General features: G+C 48.6%; 1 protein-coding gene across 5 annotated transcripts in view; it reads left to right on the top strand.

Annotated features, from left to right (window-relative positions):
* ddx11 (DEAD/H (Asp-Glu-Ala-Asp/His) box helicase 11) overlaps positions 1–27,767 on the top strand; it is a 231,371-nt gene that overhangs the window by 197,831 nt on the left and 5,773 nt on the right. For all 5 annotated transcript variants that reach the window (XM_072484222.1, XM_072484224.1, XM_072484223.1 and 2 more), the window contains exons 22-23: positions 4,463–4,531; positions 5,491–5,591. In XM_072484222.1, coding sequence (XP_072340323.1) covers positions 4,463–4,531; positions 5,491–5,591 — 170 coding nt within the window. The remainder of the gene's footprint in view (positions 1–4,462; positions 4,532–5,490; positions 5,592–27,767) is intronic.

Genomic DNA, 27,767 nt, shown 5'->3' with positions numbered 1-27,767 from the left:
AGAGGGATACGGACCCAGGAAGTGTAGAAGATTGTAGTTTAGTCGGGCAGCATGGTCGGCACGGGCTGGAGGGCCGAAGGGCCTGTTCCTGTGCTGTACATTTCTTTGTTCTTTGTTCTATGTTAGATAAACTTGGTCTGGAACGACGGAGATTGAAAGGCGACCTGATAGAGGTCTACAAGATTATGAGTGGCATGGACAAACTGGATAGTCAGATGCTCTTTCCTAGGGTAGGAGAGTCAAATACTGGGGGACATAGGTTTAAAGTGGGGTAAAGTTTAGAACAGATGTGCGAGGCAAGTTTTTTACCAGAGGATGGTAAATATATGGAACGCGCTGCCTGGGGAAGTGGTAAGAGCAGGTACAATAACAGCATTTAAGGGATATCTAGACAAATATATGAATAGGGTGGGAATGTAAGGATACGGACTCCGTAAGTGCAAACTGTTTTCGTTTAGGCAAGTACCATGGTCAGCGCAGACTTGGAGGGCCGAAGGGCCTGTTCCTGTGCTGTATTGTTCTTTGTCCGTCCTTACTATTGTGTTAATCTCCTCTTTAACCAGCAACACTACCCCACCTCCCTTTCCTTCTATCTTTCCTGAATATTGAATATCCCTAGATGTTGAGTTCCCATCCTTGGTCACCCTGAGCCAGCTCTCCGTGATCTCAATACATCATATCCTTTAATGAGTGTCAGCGCACTTAATTCATACCCTTATTACAAATGCTTCTCGCATTGAGGCGTAGAGCCTTCAGGCTTGGTTTTTTTACATTTATTACCCTTCTAAAATTATGATGAATTGTGGCCCTTTATGATTTTTGTCTTTGGTTTCTCTGCCTTCCACTTTTCCCTTTACTACCTTTTATTTCGCCCCAACCTTACTTCCCTCCTCCACCTTACTTCCCTCCAACCTCCTGCATCGGTTCCCATCCCCCTGCCATATTAGTTTCAACCCCCCCAACAGTGCTAACAAACACTCCCCCTCAGACATTTGTCCCACTCCTGCCCTGGTGTAGTCCATCCGGTTTGTACTGGTCCCACGCCCCCAGAACGAGTTCCAATATCCCAGGAATTTCAATCCCTCCCTCTTACACCATTCCTCAAGCCACGTATTCATCTTAGCTATCCTGCCATTCCCACACTGACTAGCACTAGTAGCAATCCTGAGATTACTACCTTTTGAAGTCATACTTTTTAGTTTAACTCCTAACTCCCTAAATTCAGCTTTAAGGACCTCATCACGTTTTTTACCTAATATTATTGGTGCCTATATGCAGCACAACAGCTGGCTGTTTGCCTTCCCACTCCAGAATGCCCTGCAGCTGCCCTGGGACATCTTTGACCCTTGCACCAGGGAGGCAACACGCCATCCTGGAGTCTCGTTTGCGGCCCCAGAAAAGCCTGTCTATTCCCTTTACAATTGAATCCCCTATCACTCTTTGCACTGCCACTCTTTTACTTGCCTTCCTGCGCAGCAGAGCCAGCCACAGTGCCATGATCCTGGCTGCTGCTGCCTTCCTCTGGTGAGCCATCTCTCCCAACAATTTCCAAAACTGTATATCTGTTTTGGAGGGAGATGACTGCTGTACTGCACTGCCTTCCTACTCTTCCTCTGGTGGTCACCCATTCCCTATCTTCCTTAGTAATTTTTATCTGACCGTACTATCCACGATTTCCTCAGCATCGCAAATGCTCCAATGTGAATCAACCTGCCGCTCCAGAGCCATCGAGCCGTCTGACAGGAGCTGCAGTTGGACACACTTCCTGCACGTGAAGGAGTCCGGGACACCGGAAGTGTCCCTGTATTCCCACATCACACAGGAGGAGTATGACATGGGTCTGGGATCTCCTGCCATGAGAGTCATAGATGTTTACAGCTTGGAAACAGGCCCTTCGGCCCAGCTTATCCATACCATCCAGTTTCTATCACTAAGCTAGTACCACTTGCCTGCATTTGGCCCACTGAAGTGCAAACAAATCTGTTAACAATAGGTTTTTTAAATAACTGAAAAAAGGATGCAGTTTATAGCAACCTATATAAACATGGTTCACAGACTCCTCAAGGCCAGTAAATGGTGGGCATATTAGGAGCCCGTGACCTGATTCAACTTACAAATGTATGATGTGGCTGCTGATTGCAACATCCTCCATCTCAGTTCTACGATGTTAAGGGGGAGGACTCGTCCATAGAGGGACCTCTGCCGCCGGACGTGCCAAGGTGTGTCCGGGAGACGGGCGAGTGCAAGTAAGTAAAGGGTGTTCAGCAGCAGCCCATATAGGAAACCCCTTTGCACAGGCAAAAGGGGACTGAGGGCATTTCCACGAGGTAACTCTGGCTGTGGGACTCTGGTTCCCAAGGGCTAGGACTCCAAGGGTTAAAAATTGGGTGCTGACCAGTGGCACACTCGTGCTTTGCAATGCTGACTTGATTGGCACAATTGACTCTTCCAAAGAAGGGTGAGGGACCCGATTAGGCACCTGGCTTCCCCATGTGGCAGGTGAAACGAACTGTTGCATGTGAAGACTGCAGTTAGCTTGTCAACTTCATCCTTGGAAGGCACCCTCATTCCCCAGCTCTCAGAGCTGCGGATTAAACAAGCCTGCCAACTTGAACAGCCAGCTACCCACCCATGCACTAACCCTTGACAGCTTGGCTTCCATAACTAGTGGCTTTGAACTTCCATGCAGCTCATGCCCTCTGGCTTCACAGTGCTGCCCGAGTGTGAGGGTTCATTCTCACTCCAGTTGTCCCCCCCCACTGTGTGAGAGTCTTTAGACCTCAAGAGGCTGTAAAACGCCCCTTGTATAAAGTCTTCGACTCTGCCTATGCAGCCTGATATTCCTTGAACCTCACAGTCACTACCTAGACAGAGCCTGTGGCTTCATCGCTTCCCACCCACTTTCCAGCTATTACTGTGGAAGGGCAATCCCTCGGCAGTGATATTGCCACAAGCCCAGCAAGGAGGACATGGTAAGCGCAAACCAGCCACAAGACCCCTTTACATCGAGAAACCTCCATCTATAACGGGGCACTGAGGCCTGCGAGCGAACCCATCCCCTGTTATGCCGATACTGAACCTAGCCCCGAGTTTAACTGTGACTGGCACCCTGGAAGTTATTGGCAACCCGAGCACTCACCTCCCATATCCCCTTCGAAGGAGAGGTTGCCAGTTTCTCGTTTGTATACAGCTGTTGTAAATCGAGGCAGCAACTGATGAATGTTCAGTGAGGGGAGAAATGAGATACCTGGCCTTCATGGCAGGATTCTCATTCCACCACTGGTGAGGGGCTTAGAAAATCAGAAAACATGATCTCGCCAGCATGAGTCGCATCTCACTTTATTTTCTACCCTCATCACTGTCCTCGCTGACGGCTAATGTGGGCTCCAATTTCCACCCCTTGTTTCCAGTCCAGCTCAGTCCTTTTCCATAACCGCCTCTAAACCTTACCGAGTTATGGTCACTCGCCAAAATGCTCCCCCACTAACACCCCTTCTGGCTGCCCAGCTTCATTCCCTAAAATTACGTCAAGTACCACCCCCTTGTCGGACTTTCTACCTGCTGGCTCAAAACGCCCTCCTGGAGGCACTTTAAGAATTCTGCCCCCTCTAAGCCTTTCACATTTTTCCAATTACCCCAATTATTATTATTTTTTCCAATTAGGGGCAATTTAGCGTGGCCAATCCACCTAACCTGCACATCATCGGGTTGTGGGGATGTAACCCACACAGACACGGAGAGAATGTGCAAACTCCACACGGACAGTGAACCAGAGCCGGGATTGAACCCGGGTCCTCAGCGCTGTAGTCCCAGTGCTAACCACTGCGCCACATGCCGCCCTAGACTTTGCCAATTTCAATAATATTGAGGACGTTGAAATTCCCTATTATAATATACCCTTTTGTTTTACACTTTTCTGAGATTTGTCTACATAGCTGCTTTTCTTTATCTCCATGACTGGGGGCAACATGATTGCCTCCTTTTTTGTTTTTAAGTACCAATATTTGGGGTGGCATGGTAGCACAGTGGTTAGCACTGTTGCTTCACAGCACCAAGGTCCCAGGTTCGATTCCCCTTGAGTCACTGTCTGTGTGAAGTTTGGATGTTCTTCGTGTCTGCGTGGGTTTCCTCCAGGTGCTTCGGTTTCCTCCCACAAGTCCTGAAAGACGTGCTTGTTAGGTGAATTTGGACGTTCTGAATTCTCCCTCTGTGTACACAAACAGGTGCCGGAGTGTGGCAAATAGGGGCATTTCACAGTAACTTCATTGCAGTTAATGCAAGCCTACTTGTGACACTAATAAATATTATTATGATTATTATATTGCTCCTCCATCTCCTCTATTACACCCCTCCGTCTCACCTGAAGATTCTATACCCCGTAATATTGAGCTGCCAGTCCTGCCCCTCCTTTAACCATGTCTCTGGGATTTCTAAATTGCTTTTTTTTAATTTGATGTAATAGATTTTCCAGGAGCCTAAAAAGGCCAATCAAGTGGAGCAGGTGCTCTCTGAGTACTCCAGGTGTGTGCAGGTACGTAGCAGGATGTGCCTGCAAACTGTCATGTCTTAATTGTTCAGAAATAGCTCAAATCCTGTTCGATTGCGATGTTGCCTGTAACATGTAACAGCCTGAGGAGGCTACTGAGTTTGAAATCACCTCGTGAATAGGATTTATTGCACTTCAGGTCATTCAGAACAAAGTAGACGACAGGCCGGACCATCAGCATCAGGCATCCACTTGTACTTTCGCAAGTTGAGTGTTGTGGTGTTGACCCGGTCGTGGGTCAGTGACCCAGGCATGGGGCTGCGGTATGTGCAAAGTCGTAAGGAGTGGGAATATTACAACTGTACTTCCAGCCATTAAGGATGGTCAATAAATGCTGGTGATGCCCATACTCCATGAAAGAATTATTAATTTTTAAATGCCCTCTGCAAGAGGGAGGGGGGAATAGCTTAGAGCACCATCCCTTACTTCAACTCATCAATTCCTGTTGGCCGAGGTCAAGACTGGGTTGGCAGTGTTGCTGTCACGGTTGAACAGCCTCGGCAAGGTACCAGTGGGCCAATTTGTATTTCAGTGCGATTCAGCACCTTCTGGAAAATAATGTTGGGGAACCCAAAGGGGCTGGTTTAGCACAGGGCTAAATCGCTGGCTTTGAAAGCAGACCAAAACAGGCCAGCAGCACGGTTCAATTCCCGTACCAGCCTCCCCGAACAGGCGCCGGAATGTGGCAACTAGGGGCTTTTCACAGTAACTTCATTTGAAGCCTACTTGTGACAATAAGCGATTTTCATTTTTCATTTCAAGATCTCGGTCATAGTTAGAGGTGCTTGGGATGATAGGGTTTCAAGTTTTGACTTGATTGGATAAGAACAGAGACTAAGAAGAAGTTTTTTGATCCGTGTTGTTAGTGAGATGAAAGTGAATCTCACGGTTGATTTTTCAAAACTTTGGCCGCAGTAATTACTTTATTTTTTGGTGACCTACAGAATTCGAGCCAATCGGCAGGCCTGGTCACTGGGGGTCTGCTCTTCTCTGTGGTTGGGGGAAAGATGAGCGAGGGCATCAACTTCTCAGATGACCTGGGCAGGTAGGAATTAATAATCTGATTGCTCAACAGTTTCCAGGCATTATTTTTCTCCAAACATCAAAGATGTTACTGACACAATATTGGATTTTGCTCTCTTTCCTTTCTCCCCATTGCTCTCTTTCCTTCCTCTCTCTCTCCCCCCCCCCCCTCCTCTCTCTCTCTCTCTCTCTCTCTCTCTCTCTCTCTCTCTCTCTCTCTCTCTCTCTCTCTCTCTCTCTCTCTCTCTCTCTCTGTGTCTTTCCCCCCCCCCTCTCTACTAATAGATTAGTAGAATTTCCATCAATCTTGAGTATCTGAATATGAATTGTATGAATATGAGACTGGGGGAAAGACTTGGAGAACTGGCCAAGAGATTATAACCACTGTTCCTGTCAAAAGCTTTCTATAGGTATGAAAAGCTTTCTATAGGTATGTCAGGAATAAGCGAATGACTAGGGAAAGAGTAGGACCAGTCAAGGACAGGGATGGGAAGTTGTGTGTAGAGTCTGAAGAGATAGGCGAGATACTAAATGAATATTTTTCGTCAGTATTCACTCAGGAAAAAGATAATGTTGTGGAGGAGAATGCTGAGCTCCAGGTAAATAGATTAGATGGCATTGAGGTACGTAGGGAAGAGGTGTTGGCAATTCTGGACAGGCTGAAAATAGATAAGTCCCCGGGACCTGATGGGATTTATCCTAGGATTCTCTGGGAGGCTAGGGAAGAGATTGCTGGACCATTGGCTTTAATTTTTATGTCATCATTGGCTACAGGAATAGTGCCAGAGGACTGGAGGATAGCAAATGTGGTCCCTTTGTTCAAAAAGGGGAGCAGAGACAACCCCGGCAACTATAGACCGGTGAGCCTCACGTCTGTAGTGGGTAAAGTCTTGGAGGGGTTTATAAGAGACAAGATTTATAATCATCTAGATAGGAATAATATGATCAGGGATAGTCAGCATGGCTTTGTGAAGGGTAGGTCATGCCTCACAAACCTTATCGAGTTCTTTGAGAAGGTGACTGAACAGGTAGACGAGGGTAGAGCAGTTGATGTGGTGTATATGGATTTCAGCAAAGCGTTTGATAAGGTTCCCCACGGTAGGCTATTGCAGAAAATACGGAGGCTGGGGATTGAGGGTGATTTAGAGATGTGGATCAGAAATTGGCTAGCTGAAAGAAGACAGAGGGTGGTGGTTGATGGGAAATGTTCAGAATGGAGTTCAGTCACAAGTGGAGTACCACAAGGATCTGTTCTGGGGCCGTTGCTGTTTGTCATTTTTATCAATGACCTAGAGGAAGGCGCAGAAGGGTGGGTGAGTAAATTTGCAGACGATACTAAAGTCGGTGGTGTTGTCGATAGTGTGGAAGGAAGTAGCAGGTTACAGAGGGATATAGATAAGCTGCAGAGCTGGGCTGAGAGGTGGCAAATGGAGTTTAATGTAGAGAAGTGTGAGGTGATTCACTTTGGAAGGAATAACAGGAATGCGGAATATTTGGCTAATGGTAAAGTTCTTGGAAGTGTGGATGAGCAGAGGGATCTAGGTGTCCATGTACATAGATCCCTGAAAGTTGCCACCCAGGTTGATAGGGTGGTGAAGAAGGCCTATGGAGTGTTGGCCTTTATTGGTAGAGGAATTGAGTTCCGGGGTCAGGAGGTCATGTTGCAGCTGTACAGAACTCTGGTACGGCCGCATTTGGAGTATTGCGTACAGTTCTGGTCACCGCATTATAGGAAGGACGTGGAGGCTTTGGAGCGGGTGCAGAGGAGATTTACCAGGATGTTGCCTGGTATGGAGGGAAAATCTTATGAGGAAAGGCTGATGGACTTGAGGTTGTTTTCGTTGGAGAGAAGAAGGTTAAGAGGAGACTTAATAGAGGCATACAAAATGATCAGGGGGTTGGATAGGGTGGACAGTGAGAGCCTTCTCCCGCGGATGGATATGGCTGGCACGAGGGGACATAACTTTAAACTGAGGGGTAATAGATATAGGACAGAGGTCAGAGGTAGGTTCTTTACGCAAAGAGTAGTGAGGCCGTGGAATGCCCTACCTGCTACAGTAGTGAACTCGCCAACATTGAGGGCATTTAAAAGTTTATTGGATAAACATATGGATGATAATGGCATAGTGTAGGTAAGATGGCTTTTGTTTCGGTGCAACATCGTGGGCCGAAGGGCCTGTACTGCGCTGTATTGTTCTATGTAATCCACACAGGACTGCTGAGGCTTGAGTGCATGTTACCATGTTGTATTTTTATTGGCAGGGAGCACTCCTTTTGTGTGACCAGCAAGTTGCATTCTTTTTATGAAGGGCGAAGCTCCCTGACCTCTGGTGAGGGCCACAGCTTCAAGCTCTCATAATCTCACAGTATCATTTACCAAAACAAAATAGGCTCACCCTACCCACTGCAAACAGGAACATGGCCATGAAACATGTGTAAGTGTGAAGAATCTATTTGATCAAGGACAAACAGAGTACAGCAAAGGAACAGGCCCTTCGGCCCTCCAAGCCTGCGCCAATCATGCTGCCCGTCTTAAACTAAAATCTTCTACACTTCCGTGGTCCGTATTCCTTTAGTTCCATCCTTTTCATGTGTTTGTCGGGGCGACCCTTAAATGTCACTATCATACCTGCTTCCACCACCTCTTCTGGCAGCGAGATCCAGGCACCCACTACGCTCTGTGTAAAGTTTTTTTTAAAACTCCCCTGCACATCTCCTCTAGACTTTCCCTCTCGCACCTTAAACCCACCTCAACCTAGAAGTTGACCCTTCCACCTTGGGCATAAACCTCTGACTATCCACTCTGTCCTTACCACTCATAATTTTGTAGATTTCTATCATGTCGCCCCTCAACCTTCATTGTTACAGTGAGAACAAACCGAGTTTATCCAACCTCTCCGCATAGCTAATGCCCTCCATACCAGGCAACATCCTGTACCCTCTCCAAATCCTCCTCATCCATCTGGTGGTATGGCGACCAGAATTGAACACTATATTCCAATTAAGGTTCTAAGGAGTTGGTAGTTGCCAAATCTAATTCTGTACCTGTCCAGTAACCATACAGCATACACCAGTAGCAGGACTCACTGCTGTGGCCAGGAAATATTGTCTCTCCAACTCTGAGTTTGAGGCAAATTGTAGTCAGCTTGAAAGTCATCTGCTCTATCCTTGGATGTAACGTGACCCCTCACTTGCTTTATTTGAAATCCATTTGCCACAGTTTTTCCCACGCATTTAAAATTATGATATGGAGATGCCGGTGTTGGACTGGGGTGAGCACAGTACGGAGTCTTACAACACCAGGTTAAAGTCCAACAGGTTTGTTTCGATGTCACTAGCTTTCGGAGCGCTGCTCCTTCCTCAGGTGAACCTCTTCATTCACCTGAGGAAGGAGCAGCGCTCCGAAAGCTAGTGACATCGAAACAAACCTGGTGGACTTTAACCTGGGACACAACCGACAGAATACCCTTTGTTGTCCAGTACTTCCCCGGAGCGGAGAAACTACGTCATCTTCTTCACAGCCTTCAACACGTCATTGATGACGATGAACATCTTGCCAAGGTCATCCCCACACCCCCACTACTTGCCTTCAAACAACCGCGCAACCTCAAACGAACCATTGTTTGCAGCAAACTACCCAGTCTCCAGAACAGTGACCATGACACCACACAACCCTGTCATGGCAATCTCTGTAAGACGTGCCAGATCATCGACATGGATACCACTATTACACGTGAGAACACCACCCACCAGGTACGCGGTACATACTCGTGCGACTCGGCCAACGTTGTCTACCTCATACGCTGCAGGAAAGGATGTCCCGAAGTGTGGTACATTGGCGAGACCATGCAGACGCTGCGACAACGAATGAACGGACATCGCGCAACAATCACCAGGCAGGAATGTTCCCTTCCAGTCAGGGAACACTTCAGCAGTCAAGGGCATTCAGCCTCTGATCTCCGGGTAAGCGTTCTCCAAGGCGGCCTTCAGGACCCGCGACAACGCAGAATCGCCGAGCAGAAACTTCTAGCCAAGTTCCGCACACATGAGTGCGGCCTCACCGGGACCTGGGATTCATGTCGCATTACATTCATCCCCCACCATCTGGCCTGCGAAATCCTACCAACTGTCCTGGCTTGACACAATTCACACCTCTTTAACCTGGGGTTACCCCATCTCTGGATCTGTAAAGATTTAATCACCTGCTAATGCTCGCATTCCAAGCATTGTCTGGCATCTTTGAATTTGTCTATATATGTGTTTCTGGAACCGACCTCTTCATTCACCTGAGGAAGGAGCAGCGCTCCGAAAGCTAGTGACATCGAATTAAACCTGGTGTTGTAAGACTTCGTACTTAAAATTATGACCAGGTATTAATAGATTATGCTTCTGCTCTCGCAATACCTCCTATATTTGTAACATCATCAAGCTTGAATATGTGTCCTTCTATCATTTAAGTCATTAATAAATCTGATGAAATATTGAGGCGCCAACATAGTCATTCATAATTGAATTCCAATTCGGATGAAGTATGAAAATAGACTCAAATCCTTTACTTGATATTAGGTTTATTTACAGAATGCAGCACTGCATATGTCATCCTGAGAGTTCCAGCAGTCTCTCTTTACATTCTTTTGAATAGATCAGTAAAATTTAAAAAAACATTAAACAAATTGAAAGACCCTGAAAGGCACTTTAAGGAAAATGCAGAATGACTCCTGGTTCATGCAGGTTCTTGGCACATTTTCTCAATCTCTTTTTGCAAGCTGGGAGTAAAGCTCATGGTGTGGAAGTGTGTGTGTACCTTCATGAAGGCAACCTATTGGGAAGAGGGCATGGTGCTAATGTCACTGAACAAGCAATCCAGAGCCCAGCCCTGGAGACATGGGGTCAAATCCCACCACCACAGCTGGTGGAATTATAAATTCAGTAAATGAATCCTGAATTAAAAGTCGGACTTGGTAACAGTGAATGTGAAACCATTGCTGGTTGTCATAAAAATTCATCTAGTATCCTTGAGGGAAGGAATTTTTTTTTTTTAATTTAAGAGTACCCAATTAATTTTTTCCAGTTAAGGGACAATTTAGCGTGGCCAATCCACCTAGCCTGCACATTCTTTTGCGCTGTGGGGCGAAATACACGCAAACACGGGGAGAATATGCAAACTCCACAGTGATCCTGAGCCGGGATCGAACCTGTGACCTCGGCGCCGTGAGTCAGCAGTGCTAACTAACCACTGCGCCACCGTGCTGCCCTCGGGGAAGGAAATCTGATGTCCTTTCCTGGTCCGTCCCACATGTGACTCCAGACCCACAGCAAGACTCTTAAATTGCTCCCTCTGAAATGGGCGGGAAAGCTGCTCCGTTCTAATATTGTACCAGGATAACAACCTAAGAATACACCCAAAGAGGTTTATCTGATCCTGAGCCACTACAAAGTCGAAAAACAATGGAATGAAACAGGAATGAGCATTCGGATCGACTTGGGCATCGGAAACGACAATGGCAAGTCAAGCCCTGTCGACAATGCAACGTCCTTCGTACTAACACCTGGGAACTTATGCCAAATTGAAAGCGCTGCCCCACAGACTAGTCATGCAACTGCCTGACATGGTCCTGCTCATGAAATGATACCTTACAGGTAATGTCCCCGACACCTCAATCATCATCCCTGGGTATATCCCAGGGAAACTCTCCACTGGTTGGAGACGTTTCTGGTTCAAAACAGGATGGTTGTCGTTGTTGGAGGTCAATCATATCGGTCTCAGGACATCATTGCAGGAGTTCCCCAGGGAAGTATCCACCATCTTCGGGTACTTCATCAATGACCTTTCCTCCATTAATAGGTCAGAAATGGGGATGTTCTATGATGTTTGAACGATGTTGGGCACCAAGGGCTGATTTAGCTCAGTGGGCTAGACAGCTGGTTTGTGATGCAGAACAAGGCCAGCAGCGCGGGTTCAATTCCCGTACCAGCTTTCCGGAACATACGTGTCCTTGATATGTATGTCCCTGTCAGGCAGGGAAGAGATGGTCGAGTGAGGGAACCATGGTTGACAAGAGAGGTTGAATGTCTTGTTAAGAGGAAAAAGGTGACTTATGTAAGGCTGAGGAAACAAGGTTCAGACAGGGCATTGGAGGGATACAAGATAGCCAGGAGGGAACTGAAGAAAGGGATCAGGAGAGCTAAGAGAGGGCATGAACAATCTTTGGCAGGTAGGATCAAGGAAAACCCCAAGGCCTTTTACACATATGTGAGAAATATGAGAATGACTAGAGCGAGGTAGGTCCGATCAAGGACAGTAGCGGGAGATTGTGTATTGAGTCTGAAGAGATAGGAGAGGTCTTGAACGAGTACTTTTCTTCTGTCTTTACAAATGAGAGGGCCAATATTGTTGGAGAGGACAGTGTGAAACAGATTGGTAAGCTCGAGGAAATACTTGTTAGGAAGGAAGATGTGTTGGGCATTTTGAAAAACTTGAGGATAGACAAGTCCCTCGGGCCTGACGGGATATATCCAAGGATTCTATGGGAAGCAAGAGATGAAATTGCAGAGCCGTTGGCAATTATCTTTTCGTCCTCACTGTCAACAGGGGTGGTACCAGGGGATTGGAGAGTGGCGAATGTCGTGCCCCTGTTCAAAAAAGGAACTAGGGATAACCCTGGGAATTACAGGCCAGTTAGTCTTACTTCGGTGGTAGGCAAAGTAATGGAAAGGGTACTGAAGGATAGGATTTCTGAGCATCTGGAAAGACACTGCTTGATTAGGGATAGTCAGCACGGATTTGAGAGCGGTAGGTCTTGCCTTACAAATCTTATTGAATTCTTTGAGGAGGTGACCAAGCATGTGGATGAAGGTAAAGCAGTGGATGTAGTGTACATGGATTTTAGTAAGGCATTTGATAAAGTTCCCCATGGAAGGCTTCTGCACAAAGTAAGGAGGCATGGGATAGTGGGAAATTTGGCCAGTTGGATAACGAACTGGCTAACCGATAGAAGTCAGAGAGTGGTGGTGGATGGCAAATATTCAGCCTGGATCCCAGTTACTAGTGGTGTACCGCAGGGATCAGTTCTGGGTCCTCTGCTGTTTGTGATTTTCATTAATGACTTGGATGAGGGAGTTGAAGGGTGGGTCAGTAAATTTGCAGATGATACGAAGATTGGTGGAGTTGTGGATAGTAAGGAGGGCTGTTGTCGGCTGCAAAGAGACATAGATAGGATGCAGAGCTGGGCTGAGAAGTGGCAGATGGAGTTTAACCCTGAAAAGTGAGAGTTTGTCCATTTTGGAAGGACAAATATGAATGCGGAATACAGGGTTAACGGTAGAGTTCTTGGCATTGTGGAGGAGCAGAGAGACCTTGGGGTCTATGTTCATACATCTTTGAAAGTTGCCACTCAAGTGGATAGAGCTGTGAAGAAGGCCTATGGTGTGCTCGCGTTCATTAACAGAGGGATTGAATTTAAGAGCCGTGAGGTGATGATGCAGCTGTACAAAACTTTGGTAAGGCCACATTTGGAGTACTGTGTACAGTTCTGGTCGCCTCATTTTAGGAAGGATGTGGAAGCCCTGGAAAAGGTGCAAAGAAGATTTACCAGGATGTTGCCTGGAATGGAGAGTAGGTCTTACGAGGAAAGGTTGAGGGTGCTAGGCCTTTTCTCATTAGAGCGGAGAAGGATGAGGGGCGACTTGATAGAGGTTTATAAGATGATCAGGGGAATAGATAGAGTAGACAGTCAGAGACTTTTTCCCCAGGTGGAACACACCGTTACAAGGGGACATAAATTTAAGGTGGAAGATATAGGAGGGATATCAGAGGTAGGTTCTTTACCCAGAGAGTAGTGGGGGCATGGAATGCACTGCCTGTGTAAGTAGTTGAGTCGGAAACATTAGGGACCTTCAAGCAGCTGTTGGATAGGTACATGGATTACGGGAAAATGATATAGTGTAGATTTATTTGTTCTTAAGGGCAGCACGGTAGCATTGTGGATAGCACAATTGCTTCACAGATCCATGGTCCCAGGTTCGATTCCGGCTTGGGTCATTGTCTGTGCGGAGTCTGCACGTCCTCCCCGTGTCTGCGTGGGTTTCCTCCGGGTGCTCCGGTTTCCTCCCACAGTCCAAAGATGTGCGGGTTAGGTGAATTGGCTAATGATAAATTGCCCTTAATGTCCAAATTGCCCTTGGTGTTGGGTGGAGGTGTTGAGTTTGGGTAGGGTGCTCTTTCCAAGAGCTGGTGCAGACTCAAAGGACCGAATGGCGGCCTCCTGCACTGTAAATTCAATGATAATCTATGATTAATCTAGGACAAAGGTTCGGCACAATATCGTGGGCCGAAGGGCCTGTTCTGTGCTGTATGTTCTATGAACAGATGCCGGAATGTGGCGACTCGGGTCTTTTCACAGTAACTTCATACTTGTGACAATAAAAGGTTATTATTATATTATTATTATCATTTACAACTCCACCGATACTGAAGCAGTCTATGTACATATACAGCAAGATTTGGACAATATTCAGGTTTGGACTGGTAAGTGGCAAGTAGCATTTGTGCCACAGAAGTGCCAGGCAATGATCATCTCTAACAAGAGAGAATCGAACCATCATCACTTGGCACTCCCATTGCTGAATCCCCAGCTATCATTAACCAGAAAGTGAACTGGACCAGCCACATAAATACGGTGCCTACAAGTGCAGATCAGAGGCTGGCAATTCTGAGGAGACTAACTCACGTCCTGACTCTCCAAAATCTGCCCACAAGGCACAAGTCAAGCGTGTGATGGAATACTTTCCACATGCAGGCAGCTCCAACAACAGTTAAGAAACTCGATCTCAGCCAGGACAAAGCAGTCCGTTTGAATTGCACCTCACCAGCAATCTTCAACATTACTGCTTCCACACGGATGCACAATGGAACAGTGTGTACTAACATACAAATTAGGGGTGGGAGTAGACCACTCAGCCCCTCGAACCTTCTCTGCCATTCATAAGTTCATGGCTGATCTGATTGCAACTTCAACTCACATAACCACCTACCCCCAATAGCCGTTCACCCACTTGCTTATCAAGAATCTCTACTCCTCTGCCAGAATGATAGAATTTACCGTGCAGAAGGAGGCCCTTTGGCCCATCAAGTCTGCACCGGCCCTTGGAAAGAGCACCCCACTTAAGCCTATCCCATCCTACTAACTCCACCTAACCTTTTTTGGCCACTTAAGGACAATTTATCATGGCCAATCATGGCTAACCTGCATCTTTGGACTGTGGGAGGAAACCGGAGCACCCGGAGGAAACCCATGCAGACACAGGGAGAACGTGCAGACTCCGCACAGACAGTGACCCAAGCTGGGAATCGAACCAGGGACCCTGGAGCTGTGAAACAACTGTGCTAACCACTGTGCTACCGTGATGCCCTGAAAATTATTTAAAGACTCTGCTTCCACCGCCTTTTGAGAAAGAGAGTTCCAAAGCCCGTGACCTTGCTTGAGATAAAACATATTCTCCATATCTCTGTCTTAAACAAGTGACCCCTTATTTTTAAACAGTGACCCTAGTTCGAGATCCTCTCACAAGAGGAAACATCCTCTTCACATCCATCCTGTCAAGATCCCTCAGGATCTTGTGTATTTCAGTCAAGTTAGGTCTTGTTCTTCAATTCCAGTAGTTACAAGCCTGACCTGTCCAACCTTTCCTCCAGTGCATTTACATGCTTCCTTAAATAAGGAGACCGACACTGTACACAGTAATCCAGATGTGGTTTCACCGATTCCCCTTGCAATAAATACAAACGTTCTATATCCTAATCACGACTTCCGGTGGCGGCCATGGTGTGAGTGGTCGCAAATTTGGTAGCTCCTGTTTGTGGCGGTGTTTTTGGACCTTTTTTCCCCGGCTAACAGACGGACTGGTTGATGGTAAACGGTACAGGAGTGGTGGAAGAAGAGTGTGGATGGATTCCTGACCAGAAGTGGTTTTAAGCGAAAGGAGCAGTTGGAGCAAGAAATTGTGCGTGGGACACGGGACGATGACAGAGGGGAAGGGACTGGCCATAACGTCTCAATGGTCTGGAGCAGCTGGTGGACTTCTTGAACGAGAAGTTCACCCAGCAGAGAAAGGAGACGCTGGAGGACCTGGCGAGGACGGTGGATCCGATTTAAGGCGGGGTCGATCGCATGGAGATGAGGTTGGAGTCTCGGAGCCGGGCGATCAGAAAGTGAAGGAGACGGTGGGGGAGCACGAGGAGCAGCTTACTCTGATGGCGGCCGAGATGGGGGTAATGCGGGATATTCGGAGGCGGCTACAGGAGAAGGTGGAGGATTTGGAGAACCAGTCCTGGAGACAACCTGAGGATTGTGGGCTGCTGGAGGGCAGCGAGGGAGCGGATTCGGGATTGTATGTGGCCAGGATGTGCGAGACGTTACTGGGAGATGGGGGTCTTTGAACGGCCCCTGGAGTTGGACTGGGCGCACGGTGCTGATGAGGAAGCCACGCAGGATAACCAGCCGCCGAGGGCGATGGTGGTTCAGTTGCATTAGTTTCCAGACAAGGAGAAGAGCCTGGGTGGGCCAGACAGACAAGGCGGTGTACCTGGGAGGGTACTCAACTCCAGGTGTACCAGGACCTGGGTGCAGAGCTGGCCAACAGGAGGGCAGGGTTTAATAAAGTGAAGGCTGTCCTCTTTAAGAAGGGGGTGACATTTCGAGGGGCGGCGGGCAGAGCATAGGATTTTGCTGTATGCCGACAACTTGCTGCTTTATATTCAAACCCATTGGAAGGTATTGAGGGGGATTATGAGTATTTTGGAGGAATTCATCCGGCTCTCTGGGTACAAATTGAATATGGGGAAGAGCGAGGTTTTTCCGATTCAAGCGAGGGGGCAGGAGAAGAGGCTGGGGGGAGTCGCCGTTTAGGATGATGGGGGGAAGCTTCAAAATCTGGGTATTCAGGTGGCGCGGAGGTGAGAGTTGTAGCCACCTGGGTTGGCCAGTTCCCGACTTTAAAATGGAGATCCGCTAAGAATGCAGGGAAATTCAGTCAAACGCAGGAAAAACAAGCAGGTGAAAAGTTTCCTGTATATCAGAACTTGCAGGAACCCAGATAGCACTGAAACTTCAACCATCTACATATTGATGAGCGATCCCCGGGAACAATTGGAAACATTTAGTAAAACAAGGCCAAGCCAGAATCCTCGGCGCCAGCAGGAGCCAAGACAAAGGAACAAAGAACAAACAAACAAAGAAATGTACAGCACAGGAACAGGCCCTTCGGCCCTCCAAGCCCGTGCCGACCATACTGCCCGACTAAACTACAATCTTCGACACTTCCTGGGTCCGTATCCTTCTATTCCCATCCTATTCATGTATTTGTCAAGATGCCCCTTAAATGTCACTATCGTCCCTGCTTCCACCACCTCCTCCGGTATCGAGTTCCAGGCACCCACTACCCTCTGCGTAAAAAACTTGCCTCTTACATCTACTCTAAACCTTGCCCCTCTCACCTTAAACCTATGCCCCCTAGTAATTGACCCCTCTACCCTGGGGAAAAGCCTCTGACTATCCACTCTGTTTATGCCCCTCATAAGAAGGCCAACGGACATTTAGGAACCGCCCAGCGATCAGGGAACAGCTCCAGTATTGGAGAAATCGATCCAAGTGATCAGAACGCATTCCAATCATTTGGAACCAGGTACGGGGTCCGCCCCGAACGGCGCGAAGCCCCTGGGGACTATAAAATAGAGTCCCCAAGTTCAATTCGTCCTTCTTGGCAGGGTCTCTCAGCAGCTCGAAACAACCCTTGTACGTGACCTGCCTAGTAGCTGCATCAACCAAGTAAGTGTCCAGTCCACTCACGCTACGAGATAGGTGCTCCTAGCTACCGGTCCATACCAGCTTTGAAGCCTGCAGTCTCAGAATCTGAACAAAAGGCCATTTGTTCCCCTGACCTCGTGGGCCAATTCCAAAGCTAAGTATAGGCCTTTTAGTGTTATAGATAGTCTAGTAAGTAGAGTTTTATGCATGAGTAGTGATTGACTGTGTATAATAAATGTTTTGATTTGAATCTTACTAACTGGTGTATTGAGTTATTGATCAGCACTTGAACTTGAACCTCGTGGTGGTATCATAAAGATACCTGACGACTCTAGAGCAAAGGTTATAAAACAGAGCAACTTAAGTAAAGACACAACAAGCAACATTTGAGCCAAATTAAGAACCAACCAAAAGTTAGCAACAGAGCAGCTGCACAAGCTGAATTTGGCTCAGTTGGTGGAACAGGCGAAGGGGGATTTCAGGAGGTGGGATGTGCTGTCGCTGGCGGAACGGGTGCAGTCGGTGAAGATGACGGTTCTCTCGAGGTGGTTCTTTGTGTTCCAGAATCTCCTGATTTTTTTTCCCTAAGGCGTATTTTAGAAAGGTGAATGCATTGATTTTGGGGCTTGTTTGGGTGGGTAAAGCCCCGCGGGTGAAGAAGGTGCTGCTAGAGCGGGGTCAAGGTGGGGGTGGGTTAGCTCTCCTGAATTTAATGAACTACTATTGGGCGGTGAACATAATCATGGTGAGGAAGTGGATAGTGGGTGAGGGAGCGGATGGAGGCAGTCTCTTGTAAAGACACAAGTTGGGGGTCATTGTTGATGGCGCCTTTATCATTCTCGCCGGCTCGGAACTCCACAAGCCCAGTGGTGGTGGCGGTCCTGAGGATGTGCAGACTGTGCCGGCAGCACCCGAGACTGGAGGGACCTCGGTTTGGGCACCCATCTGTGGGAATCACTGTTTTTTGTCTTGGGGGGGGGGGCTCCTGAATGGGGGGGTTTTGGGAGTGGTAACGAGCGGGAATTGAGCGGTTTGCGGATCTGTTCATTGAGGGCAACTTTCTGAGCTTGGATGGGTTGGTGGAGGAGTTTCAGTTGCCCACCGGGAATGGGTTCCAGTATTTGCAGGTGAGGGATTTTGTCCAGAAGCAGGTACCGTCCTTTCCTCCCCTGTCGCCCCAGGGGCTACAGGACAAGGTGGTGTCAAGAACAGGGGTAGGGGAGGGTAAAGTGTCAGAAATTAACAAGGAGCTTATGGATTGGGAGGGAGCCCCGAGAGTGAAGCGCAAGTGGGAGGAAGAGTTGGGTAGGGAGATGGAGGCAGGGCTGTGGGAGGAGGCTCTGTGGAGGGGGAATGCATCCTCATAGTGCTAGGCTTATTCAGTTTAAGGTGGTCCACAGGGCACACATGATGGTAGCCAGGATGAGCACGTTTTTTGAAGGGGTGGAAGATAGATGTGGGCGTTGTGCGGGTGGGCCCGCGAATCATGTCCATATGTTTTGGGGTTGGCCGAAGCTTATGGGATTCTGGCAGGGGTTTGCCGACGTTATGTCGGAGGTCCTGAAGCTGAAGGCGGTCCCGAGTGCAGAAGTGACAATCTTTGGAGTGTCAGAAGACCCGGGAATCCAGGGGGCGAGAGAGGCCGATGTTTTGGCCTCGGTAGCTCGGAGACGGGTACTCTTTTAATGGAGGGACTCAGGCCCTGAAACCGGGGGTGTGGGTGAGTGACCTGACGGAGTTTCTCAGGCTGGAAGTGTGGGTGAGTGACCTGACGGAGTTTCTCAGGCTGGAAGTGTGGGTGAGTGACCTGACGGAGTTTCTCAGGCTGGAAGTGTGGGTGAGTGACCTGACGGAGTTTCTCAGGCTGGAAGTGTGGGTGAGTGACCTGACGGAGTTTCTCAGGCTGGAAGTGTGGGTGAGTGACCTGACGGAGTTTCTCAGGCTGGAAGTGTGGGTGAGTGACCTGACAGAGTTTCTCAGGCTGGAAAAGATAAAGTTCGTCTTGAGAGGGTCTGTGGAGAGGTTTGCCCGAAGATGGCAGCCATTCATCGACTTCTTTGAGAACAGTTAAGCGATCAGCAGTCGGCGGGTGGGGATAAAGTGGGGAGGTTGGGGAGTGGGAGGCGGGATGGAGGGGTGTTGGGTATTTAGTTGATTTGGTTATTTGCAGCCCTGGTGTTTTTTGTTTTGTGATTCTATTTGATGTGCAAATATATTAGGGCAGCACGGTAGCATTGTGGATAGCACAATTGCTTCACAGCTCCAGGGTCCCAGGTTCAATTCCGGCTTGGGTCACTGTCTGTACGGAGTCTGCACATCCTCCCCATGTGTGCGTGGGTTTCCTCCGGGTGCTCCGGTTTCCTCCCACAGTCCAAAGATGTGCGGGTTAGGTGGATTGGCCGTGATAAATTGCCCTTAGTGTCCAAAATTGCCCTTAGTGTTGGGTGGGGTTACTGGGTTAAAGGGATAGGGTGGAGGTGTTGACCTTGGATGGAGTGCTCTTTCCAAGAGCCGGTGCAGACTCGATGGGCCGAATGGCCGCCTCCTGCACTGTAAATTCTATGAAATATATAAATGCCTCGATAAAATATTTTTCAACAATAACCTTTCCTAATCGCATGCATACCAATCCTTTATGATTTATGCACTAGAGCACCACGTCTTTTTGCATCCTAGCTCTACAATCTCTCACCATTTAGATAATAATATGCTTCTTCTATATTATTCCTGTCAAAATGGACAATTTCACATTTTTCCACATTGCACTCCATTTGCCTGATGTTTTCCCACTCATTGAACCTATCAATATCCCTTTGAAGCCTCCTTATCTTCTCTTCACAACTTGCTTTCCTACCGATTTTTCCCATCATCAGCAAATTTGGAAACCATCAGCAACCATACATTGGGTCCCTTCATCCAAGTAATTTGTATAAGTTGTAAACAGTTGAAGTCCCAGCACTGATCCCTGTGGCACACCATTTGTTACATCTTGCCAACCTGAAACTTACCTATTTATGCCTTCTCTCCGTTACCAGTTAGCCAGCCAATCTTCTACTCAGGCCAATATGTTACCCCTATGCAATAATCTTAGATTTTCAGAAGACATTTGGTAAGGTGCCACATCAAAGTACAGTACATTCACTGGTTCCCCCTTGATCCACAGCACACGTTTCTTCTTAAAGAACTGTAATAAGTTGGTTCAACGTGACTTCCCTTTACACAACCATGACTGCTCTGCCTGATTACCTTGATTTCTTTCTAAGTGCCCTGCTTTCACGTCCTTAATAATTACTTCTGATATTTTCTCTATGGCAGATGTTAAGCTAACTGCCCTGTAGAGTTCTGTTTTCTGTCTCTCTCCCTTTTTGAATCGAGGAGTTACATTTGCTATTTTCCAATCAAATGGAATCTTCCCTGAATCTAGGGAATTTTGGAAAATTAAAGCCAATGCATCAACTATCTCACTCACCACTTCTTTTAAGATCCTAAGATGCAGCCCATCAGGATCTGAGACTTGTCAGCCCATAGCTCCAAGTACCGTTTCTCTGGTGATTGTAATCTTCTTGCGTTCCTCCTGCTTTTGGGCAGCATGGTAGCATAGTGGTTAGCACAGTTGCTTCACAACTCCAGGTTCCCAGGTTCGATTCCCGGCTTGGGTGACCCAAGCCCACAGTGACTGTCTGTGCACAGTCTGCATGTTCTCCCCGTGTCTGCGTGGGTTTCCTCCGGGTGCTCCGGTTTCCTCCCACAGTCCAAAGATGTGCAGGTTAGGTGGATTGGCCATGCTAAATTGCCCTTAGTGTCCAAAACAGTTAAGTGGGGGTTACAGGGATAGGGTAGATTGGGCTTGAGTAGGGTGCTCTTTGTAAGGGCCAGTGCAAACTCGATGGGCCGAATGGCCACCTGCACTGTAAATTCTATGAATTCTTCATTTCTTAATTTACAACTACTTCAGGAATTTGACTTGTATATACGATAATGAATACCAATACAAAATACCTGTTCAATTAATCTACCATCTCCTTGTATTCCACTTTTTGTAGGACCAATGCACATTTGGTTAATTATTTTCTTTTTTAAACATATCTCACCAAACTTTCCCTTGTACCCTGAGTTTTCCCTCACTATCAATGTTTTAGTTATTCTTTGCTGTTTTTTACATTCTGTCCAATCTTCTGACTTGCCACCCGCCTTTGCAATATTAAATGCTTTTTCTTTAAGTTTGACACTATCTTTAACTTTTTTAGTTAAACTCGGGTGGTGGATGGCTCCCTTTGGAATTTTTATTTCCTGTTGGAATGTATTTACCCTGTGTATTCTGAAATTTCCCTTTAAGTGTCTGCCACTACATCTCTATTGATCAATCCATCAACCAAACGTGTTAGCTCTGCTTTCATATCCTCTTTGTTGCCATTCCTTAAGTTTGAAATACTAGTCTTGGACCCACTCCTCTCTCCCTTTAAGCTAAACATCAAATTCAATGGTATTATGATCGCCGCTACCTAGGAGTGCCTTCACTATGAGATCATCAATTCACCCTATCTTGCTGCACGATACAGGTATAGCCTGTTCTCTAGTTGGCTGCAGAACGTTGAGTTCTAAGAAACTATTTCAAAAACATTCTATGCACGCCTCATCTAGCCCGGGGTTTTTGAAGGTGTGGCTCGCGGTCGGGTGTCAAAAGAGTTGTGGAACCCACGGCCAGCAACAATTCTATATTTCATCGGGCGAAGCCACTCCCCGATAATAACAAGAATTTAACAAGATATTGACTCCATACGAAGCTCCGAGGTAACCCCATTGAAGGGTACAAGTGAGCTGCGGCCGCCAGCCCCTCCCGCACATGCGCCCTTGCATCAAGCTGCCCGACAAGCTCCAAAGGTTTCTCTCAGCGATCACCCAGCTCCAGCTGTAGCTGCCACGTGAATGCTGCATTCAAAATCCATTCTCTTACCAACTGCTCCCGCTCCCCCAAGTTAGCATAGCAACAATCCCTAAGTTATTTTTGTTGTGAGCACAAAGGAATCTCTGATTGAAAGCCAGGTAGAAAGATCTTTTGTTTGCTTGTTCCTGCAATTGCGCCAGATTTGGGACCGAATATCACATTCAATGGACAGTCAGTGGACCCACTTGATTTTTCACTCGATCACTCGTCCGAATTTGCATGCTTATTCCCTCATTGGCAGTTTTTTTTTAACATACTTCACTTGCAACACATTGGAATAAAATAAAATTTTCACAGCATGTTTCCTTTGAATGAGCTTTGTTCTATGTAATTGAAAAGTTCTGAAAAGCAATATAGAATTATTGAATTTACAGTGCCGAAGGAGGCCATTCGGCCCATCGATTCTGCACCGGCCCTTGGAAAGAGCACCCTACTTAAGCCCACACTTCCACCCGATCCTCGTAACCCAATAACCCCACCTAACCTTTTTGAACGCCATGGGGCAATTTATCATGGCCAATCCACCTAACCCGCACATCTTTGGACTGAGAGAGGAAACCGGAGCACCCGGAGGAAACCCACACAGACTTCGCACAGACAGTGCCCCAAGCCAGGAATCGAACCTGGGCCCCTGGAGCTGTGAAGCAACTGTGCCAACCGCAATGCTACCGTGCCGCCCTAAACTAATCTCTGATTAATCGAGGACAAAGGTTCGGCACAACATTGTGGGCCGAAGGGCCTGTTCTGTGCTGTATTTTCTATGTTCTATGTTAAACACCTTTTGTCACAAGAGACTATGTAAGTTAGTGATGCCCAAGTTAGAGAGCCCTCAGTGAAAATAGGCCATTCATTGAATGTATACAAAATGCCCTTTCCCTGAGGATTAATGACTCTCTCAGGTGGAACACCTCCAGTATCTCTCATGTGTAGCCCTGGACAGTGACTTTTCACAAATAAGAGGCCATCAATTACACCAATACGTGCCTGACCCTGTCCTCATATAATGCTGATATAAATTCAATGCATCAGAGGCGACTGCATAGTGATTCTGATCAGGAAAACTAGATGATTTCCCTTCCCTCCCTTGCCCAGGGCAAGAAAACTTTAGTGTCCTAACACTGCCTTGACTCAGAATAGACTGAGAAAACGAATGTGGCGTGGGTCTCGAAGGTCGGCCGGCGTGGGTCCCGAAGGTCAGCCGGCGTGGGTCCTGAAGGCCGGCCGGCGTGGGTCCTGAAGGTCGGCTGGCGTGGGTCCTGAAGGTCGGCTGGCGTGGGTCCCGAAGGTCGGCCGGAGTGGATCCCGAAGGTCGGCCGGAGTGGGTCTCGAAGCTCGGCCGGCGTGGGTCCCGAAGGTCGGCCGGCGTGGGTCCCGAAGGTCGGCTGGCGTGGGTCTCGAAGGTCGGCCGGCGTGGGTCCCGAAGCTCGGCTGGCGTGAGTCCCGAAGGTCGGCCGGAGTGGGTCCCGAAGGTCGGCCGGCGTGGGTCCCGAAGCTCGGCCGGTGTGAGTCCTGAAGGTCGGCCGGAGTGGGTCCCGAAGGTCGGCCGGCGTGGGTCCCGAAGGTCGGCCGGCGTGGGTCCCGAAGGTCGGCTGGCGTGGGTCTCGAAGGTCGGCCGGCGTGGGTCCCGAAGGTCGGCCGGCGTGGGTCCTGAAGGTCGGCCGGCGTGGGCCCCGAAGGTCGGCCGGCATGGGTCCCGAAGGTCGGCTGGCGTGGGTCTCGAAGGTCGGCCGGCGTGGGTCCCGAAGGTCGGCCGGCGTGGGTCCTGAAGGTCGGCCGGCGTGGGCCCCGAAGGTCGGCCGGCGTGGCTCCCGAAGGTCGGCCGGCGTGGGTCCCGAAGGTCAGCCGGCGTGGCTCCCGAAGGTCGGCCGGCGTGGCTCCCGAAGGTCGGCCGGCGTGGGTCCCGAAGGTCGGCCGGCGTGGGTCCCGAAGGTCGGCCGGCGTGGCTCCCGAAGGTCGGCAGGCGTGGCTCCCGAAGGTCGGCCGGCGTGGGTCCCGAAGGTCGGCCGGCGTGGGTCCCGAAGGTCGGCCGGCGTGGGTCCCGAAGGTCGGCAGGCTTGGATCCCGAAGGTCGGCCGGCGTGAGCCCCGAAGGTCGGCCGGCGTGGTTCCCGAAGGTCGGCCGGAGTGGGTCTCGAAGGTCGGCCGGAGTGGGTCCCGAAGGTCGGCCGGAGTGGGTCCCGAAGGTCGGCCGGCGTGGGTCCCGAAGGTCGGCCGGCGTGGGTCCCGAAGGTCGGCCGGCGTGGGTCTCGAAGGTCGGCCGGAGTGGGTCCCGAAGGTCGGCCGGCGTGGGTCCCGAAGGTCGGCCGGAGTGGGTCCCGAAGGTCGGCCGGAGTGGGTCCCGAAGGTCGGTCGGTGTGAATCCCGAAGGTCGGTCGGCGTGGGTCCCGAAGGTCGGCCGGAGTGGGTCCCGAAGGTCGGTCGGCGTGGGTCCCGAAGGTCGGCCGGAGTGGGTCCCGAAGGTCGGTCGGCGTGGGTCCCGAAGGTCGGCCGGCGTGGGTCCCGAAGGTCGGTCGGCGTGCGCCCCGAAGGTCGGCCGGCGTGGGTCCCGAAGGTCGGCCGGCGTGGGTCCCGAAGGTCGGCCGGCGTGGGTCCCGAAGGACGGCCGGAGTGGATCCCGAAGGTCGGCCGGCGTGGGTCCCGAAGGTCTGCCGGCGTGAGCCCCGAAGGTCGGCCGGCGTGTTTCCCGAAGGTCGGCCGGCGTGGGTCCCGAATGTCGGCCGGCCTGAGTCCCGAAGGTCGGCCGGCGTGGGTCCCGAAGGTCGGCCGGCGTGGGTCCCGAAGGTCGGCCGGCGTGGGTCCCGAAGGTCGGCCGGCGTGGGTCCCGAAGGTCGGCCGGCGTGGGTCCCGAAGGTCGGCCGGCGTGGGTCCCGAAGGTCGGCCGGCGAGGGTCCCGAAGGTCGGCCGGCGTGTTTCCCGAAGGTCGGCCGGTTGGCAAATGGGGGTCCCGGGGAATAAAAGTTTGAAAAACACTGATCTAGGCTACCTTTGATAATCTGATTTTCCCAGTCCATATGTAGATTAGAATTCCCTATGATTATCGCCGTACCTTTTGACAAGCTCCCATTATCTTTTCCTTTACACTCTGTCGTTTTATGTAATTACAATTAGGCGGCCTGTACACCGCTCCCACAAGTGTCTTCTTGTCTGTACCATTTCTCATCTCTACCTAAACCAATTCTACATCCTGGTTTCCTGAACTTGGGTCATCCCTTTATATTGTGTTCATATAATTAATAACCAGCGTCACCCCTCCACTGTTTTCTAGCTTCCTGTCTTTCCTAAATATCATGTAACCTTTGGTATTCAAGTCTCAATCTATGTCATCTGCAATCAGATTATATGTATTTATTTCTGTTTGTGCAACCAGTTCATCTGTTTTGTTTTGAATGCTGCGTGCATGTAGAATCTTTTGTTTGTACTTTTATTATTTTTGTAACCTCTCGCCTTACCACTGGTTCACTCTTCGATTTGTACTCCCCATCCCTTCCAGCCATGTTCTATTTATGATTTCCTATATTATTTTCTATGAGGACTCTGGACCTGTACTTGTTGGAGTTTAGAAGGATGAGGGGGGGATCTTATTGAAACTTACAGGATACTGCGAGGCCTGGATAGAGTGGACGTGAAGAGGATGTTTCCACTTGTCAGAAAAACTAGAACCAGAGGACACCATCTCAGACTAAAGGGAAGATCCTTTAAAACAGATGAGGAGGAATTTCTTCAGCCAGAGGGTGGTGAATCTGTGGAACTCTTTGCCGCAGAAGGCTGTGGAGGCCAAAATCACTTTAAGATTAAGATTAAGTGTTAAGACAGAGATAAGATAGGTTCTTGATCAGTAAGGGGATCAGGGGTTATGGGGAGAAGGCAGGAAAATGGGGATGAGAAAACTATCAGCCATGATTGAATAGTGGAGCAGACTCGATGGGCCGAGTGGCCTAATTCTGCTCCTGTCTTATGGTCTTATTGCCTTTCTCTCTTGCCTTATCTCTACACCTTATTTTACCACATCTTCCTAAGTTTGATCCCTTGCCCCCACTATTTAATTTGAATCCCTCTCTCCCATCTACAAGATGCACAGCAGCAACTCACCAAAGGCTCATTCAACAGCACCTTCCAAACCCGCAACCTCTACCATCTCGAAGGATAAGGTCAGCAGATACCTAGGAATACCACCACCTGGAGGTTCCCCTCCAAGTCATTCACCATCCTGACTTGGAAATATATATCGCCGTTCCTTTAATGTCGCTTGGTCAAAATCCTGGAACTCTCTTGAATATGTAAGATTAAGGGGTGATGTACTTGAGGTATTTAAAAGGATTAGCGAAGTTGATTGGCGAGACAGAGGAGAAACCATTTGGTTCGCAGTTTCAGAACATGGGCGTATAACCTTAAATTAGATGTGGACCATTACGGGGAGTGTCAGGGAACAAAGGATAATGGAAACCTGGAACTCTGCCAAAATGCCAGGGGTCAGTTGTAAATTTCAAACTGGGAATGATGGAATGATGGACACGGGTATTAAATGATGTGAAGTAAAGGCAGGTAAGATGGAGGTAGGACACAGACAGCCATGGGCTACTTTGAATGGTGGAACAAACTCGAGGGGCTGAATAGCCTCCTTTCATGTTTCCTGCCCTTAGCACCCACCTGTTTGCCTTGCAGATTATTTATTAAGTTTCTCACTGAGCAAATCTGCTCTAAATTCACTTTTACCGATTTAAATATAATATCCCTTGATCCCACTTGCCCTCAAATTAAATTCTGGGTTCACTTGGCCATTTAGCATTTCTTCATCGTACCAAGATCACTTGTTGTGTGTCTTTGCTTCAGACTAACTGACGCCTCGCAAATCCCCTTTACGCTTGGAAAAACATGTGTTGCTCTTTTCCCAGTGCATGCAGCCTTATTCTAATGTGGCATGATCAAAATTCAATGGCGGAGAGCAATCTAACTAATGCTTCGTCAGTCAGGCCCGGGCATAAATCCAGAAACTTCATATCAAGTGACTGCACAGTTCACTGCCAGAATACAATTCTTCACATTTATTGCTGGGAAAGATCATTACTGTTTGTTCATTTGCATTACAATAATTTGCATTTGTACACACTTCACAGAAGCATTATCGAGCAGTTTGGTGTGACATAGAGTTATTAGGCAAGACGATTAAAAACACCGAAGATCAGGGAGGGTTGCACGGCAAAGGAGGGTACAAAGTTAGAGGGGCAAGACCAAGGAGGGATTTGAAACTGAGGATGAGAGTTTTTACATGCTCCTCTCTTCCAGTGAACACGAGGGGCACTTGTGGATGAGATTTAGTGCTCAAATGAGCTAAGATTGTGAAGTGCATCTTTTTTCACAATTGCTGACCTTACTCTGGCCTTGCTGTCCTCTGTCAATTTGGAAAGCTCGCCGGGTTCAGCATCCAAGGTCATTCATGTAGTTTAGAAACA

Source organism: Scyliorhinus torazame, chromosome 19, assembly GCF_047496885.1.
Source record: "Scyliorhinus torazame isolate Kashiwa2021f chromosome 19, sScyTor2.1, whole genome shotgun sequence".
NCBI lineage: Eukaryota > Metazoa > Chordata > Chondrichthyes > Carcharhiniformes > Scyliorhinidae > Scyliorhinus > Scyliorhinus torazame.
This window is presented reverse-complemented; position numbering and strand designations above follow the sequence as displayed.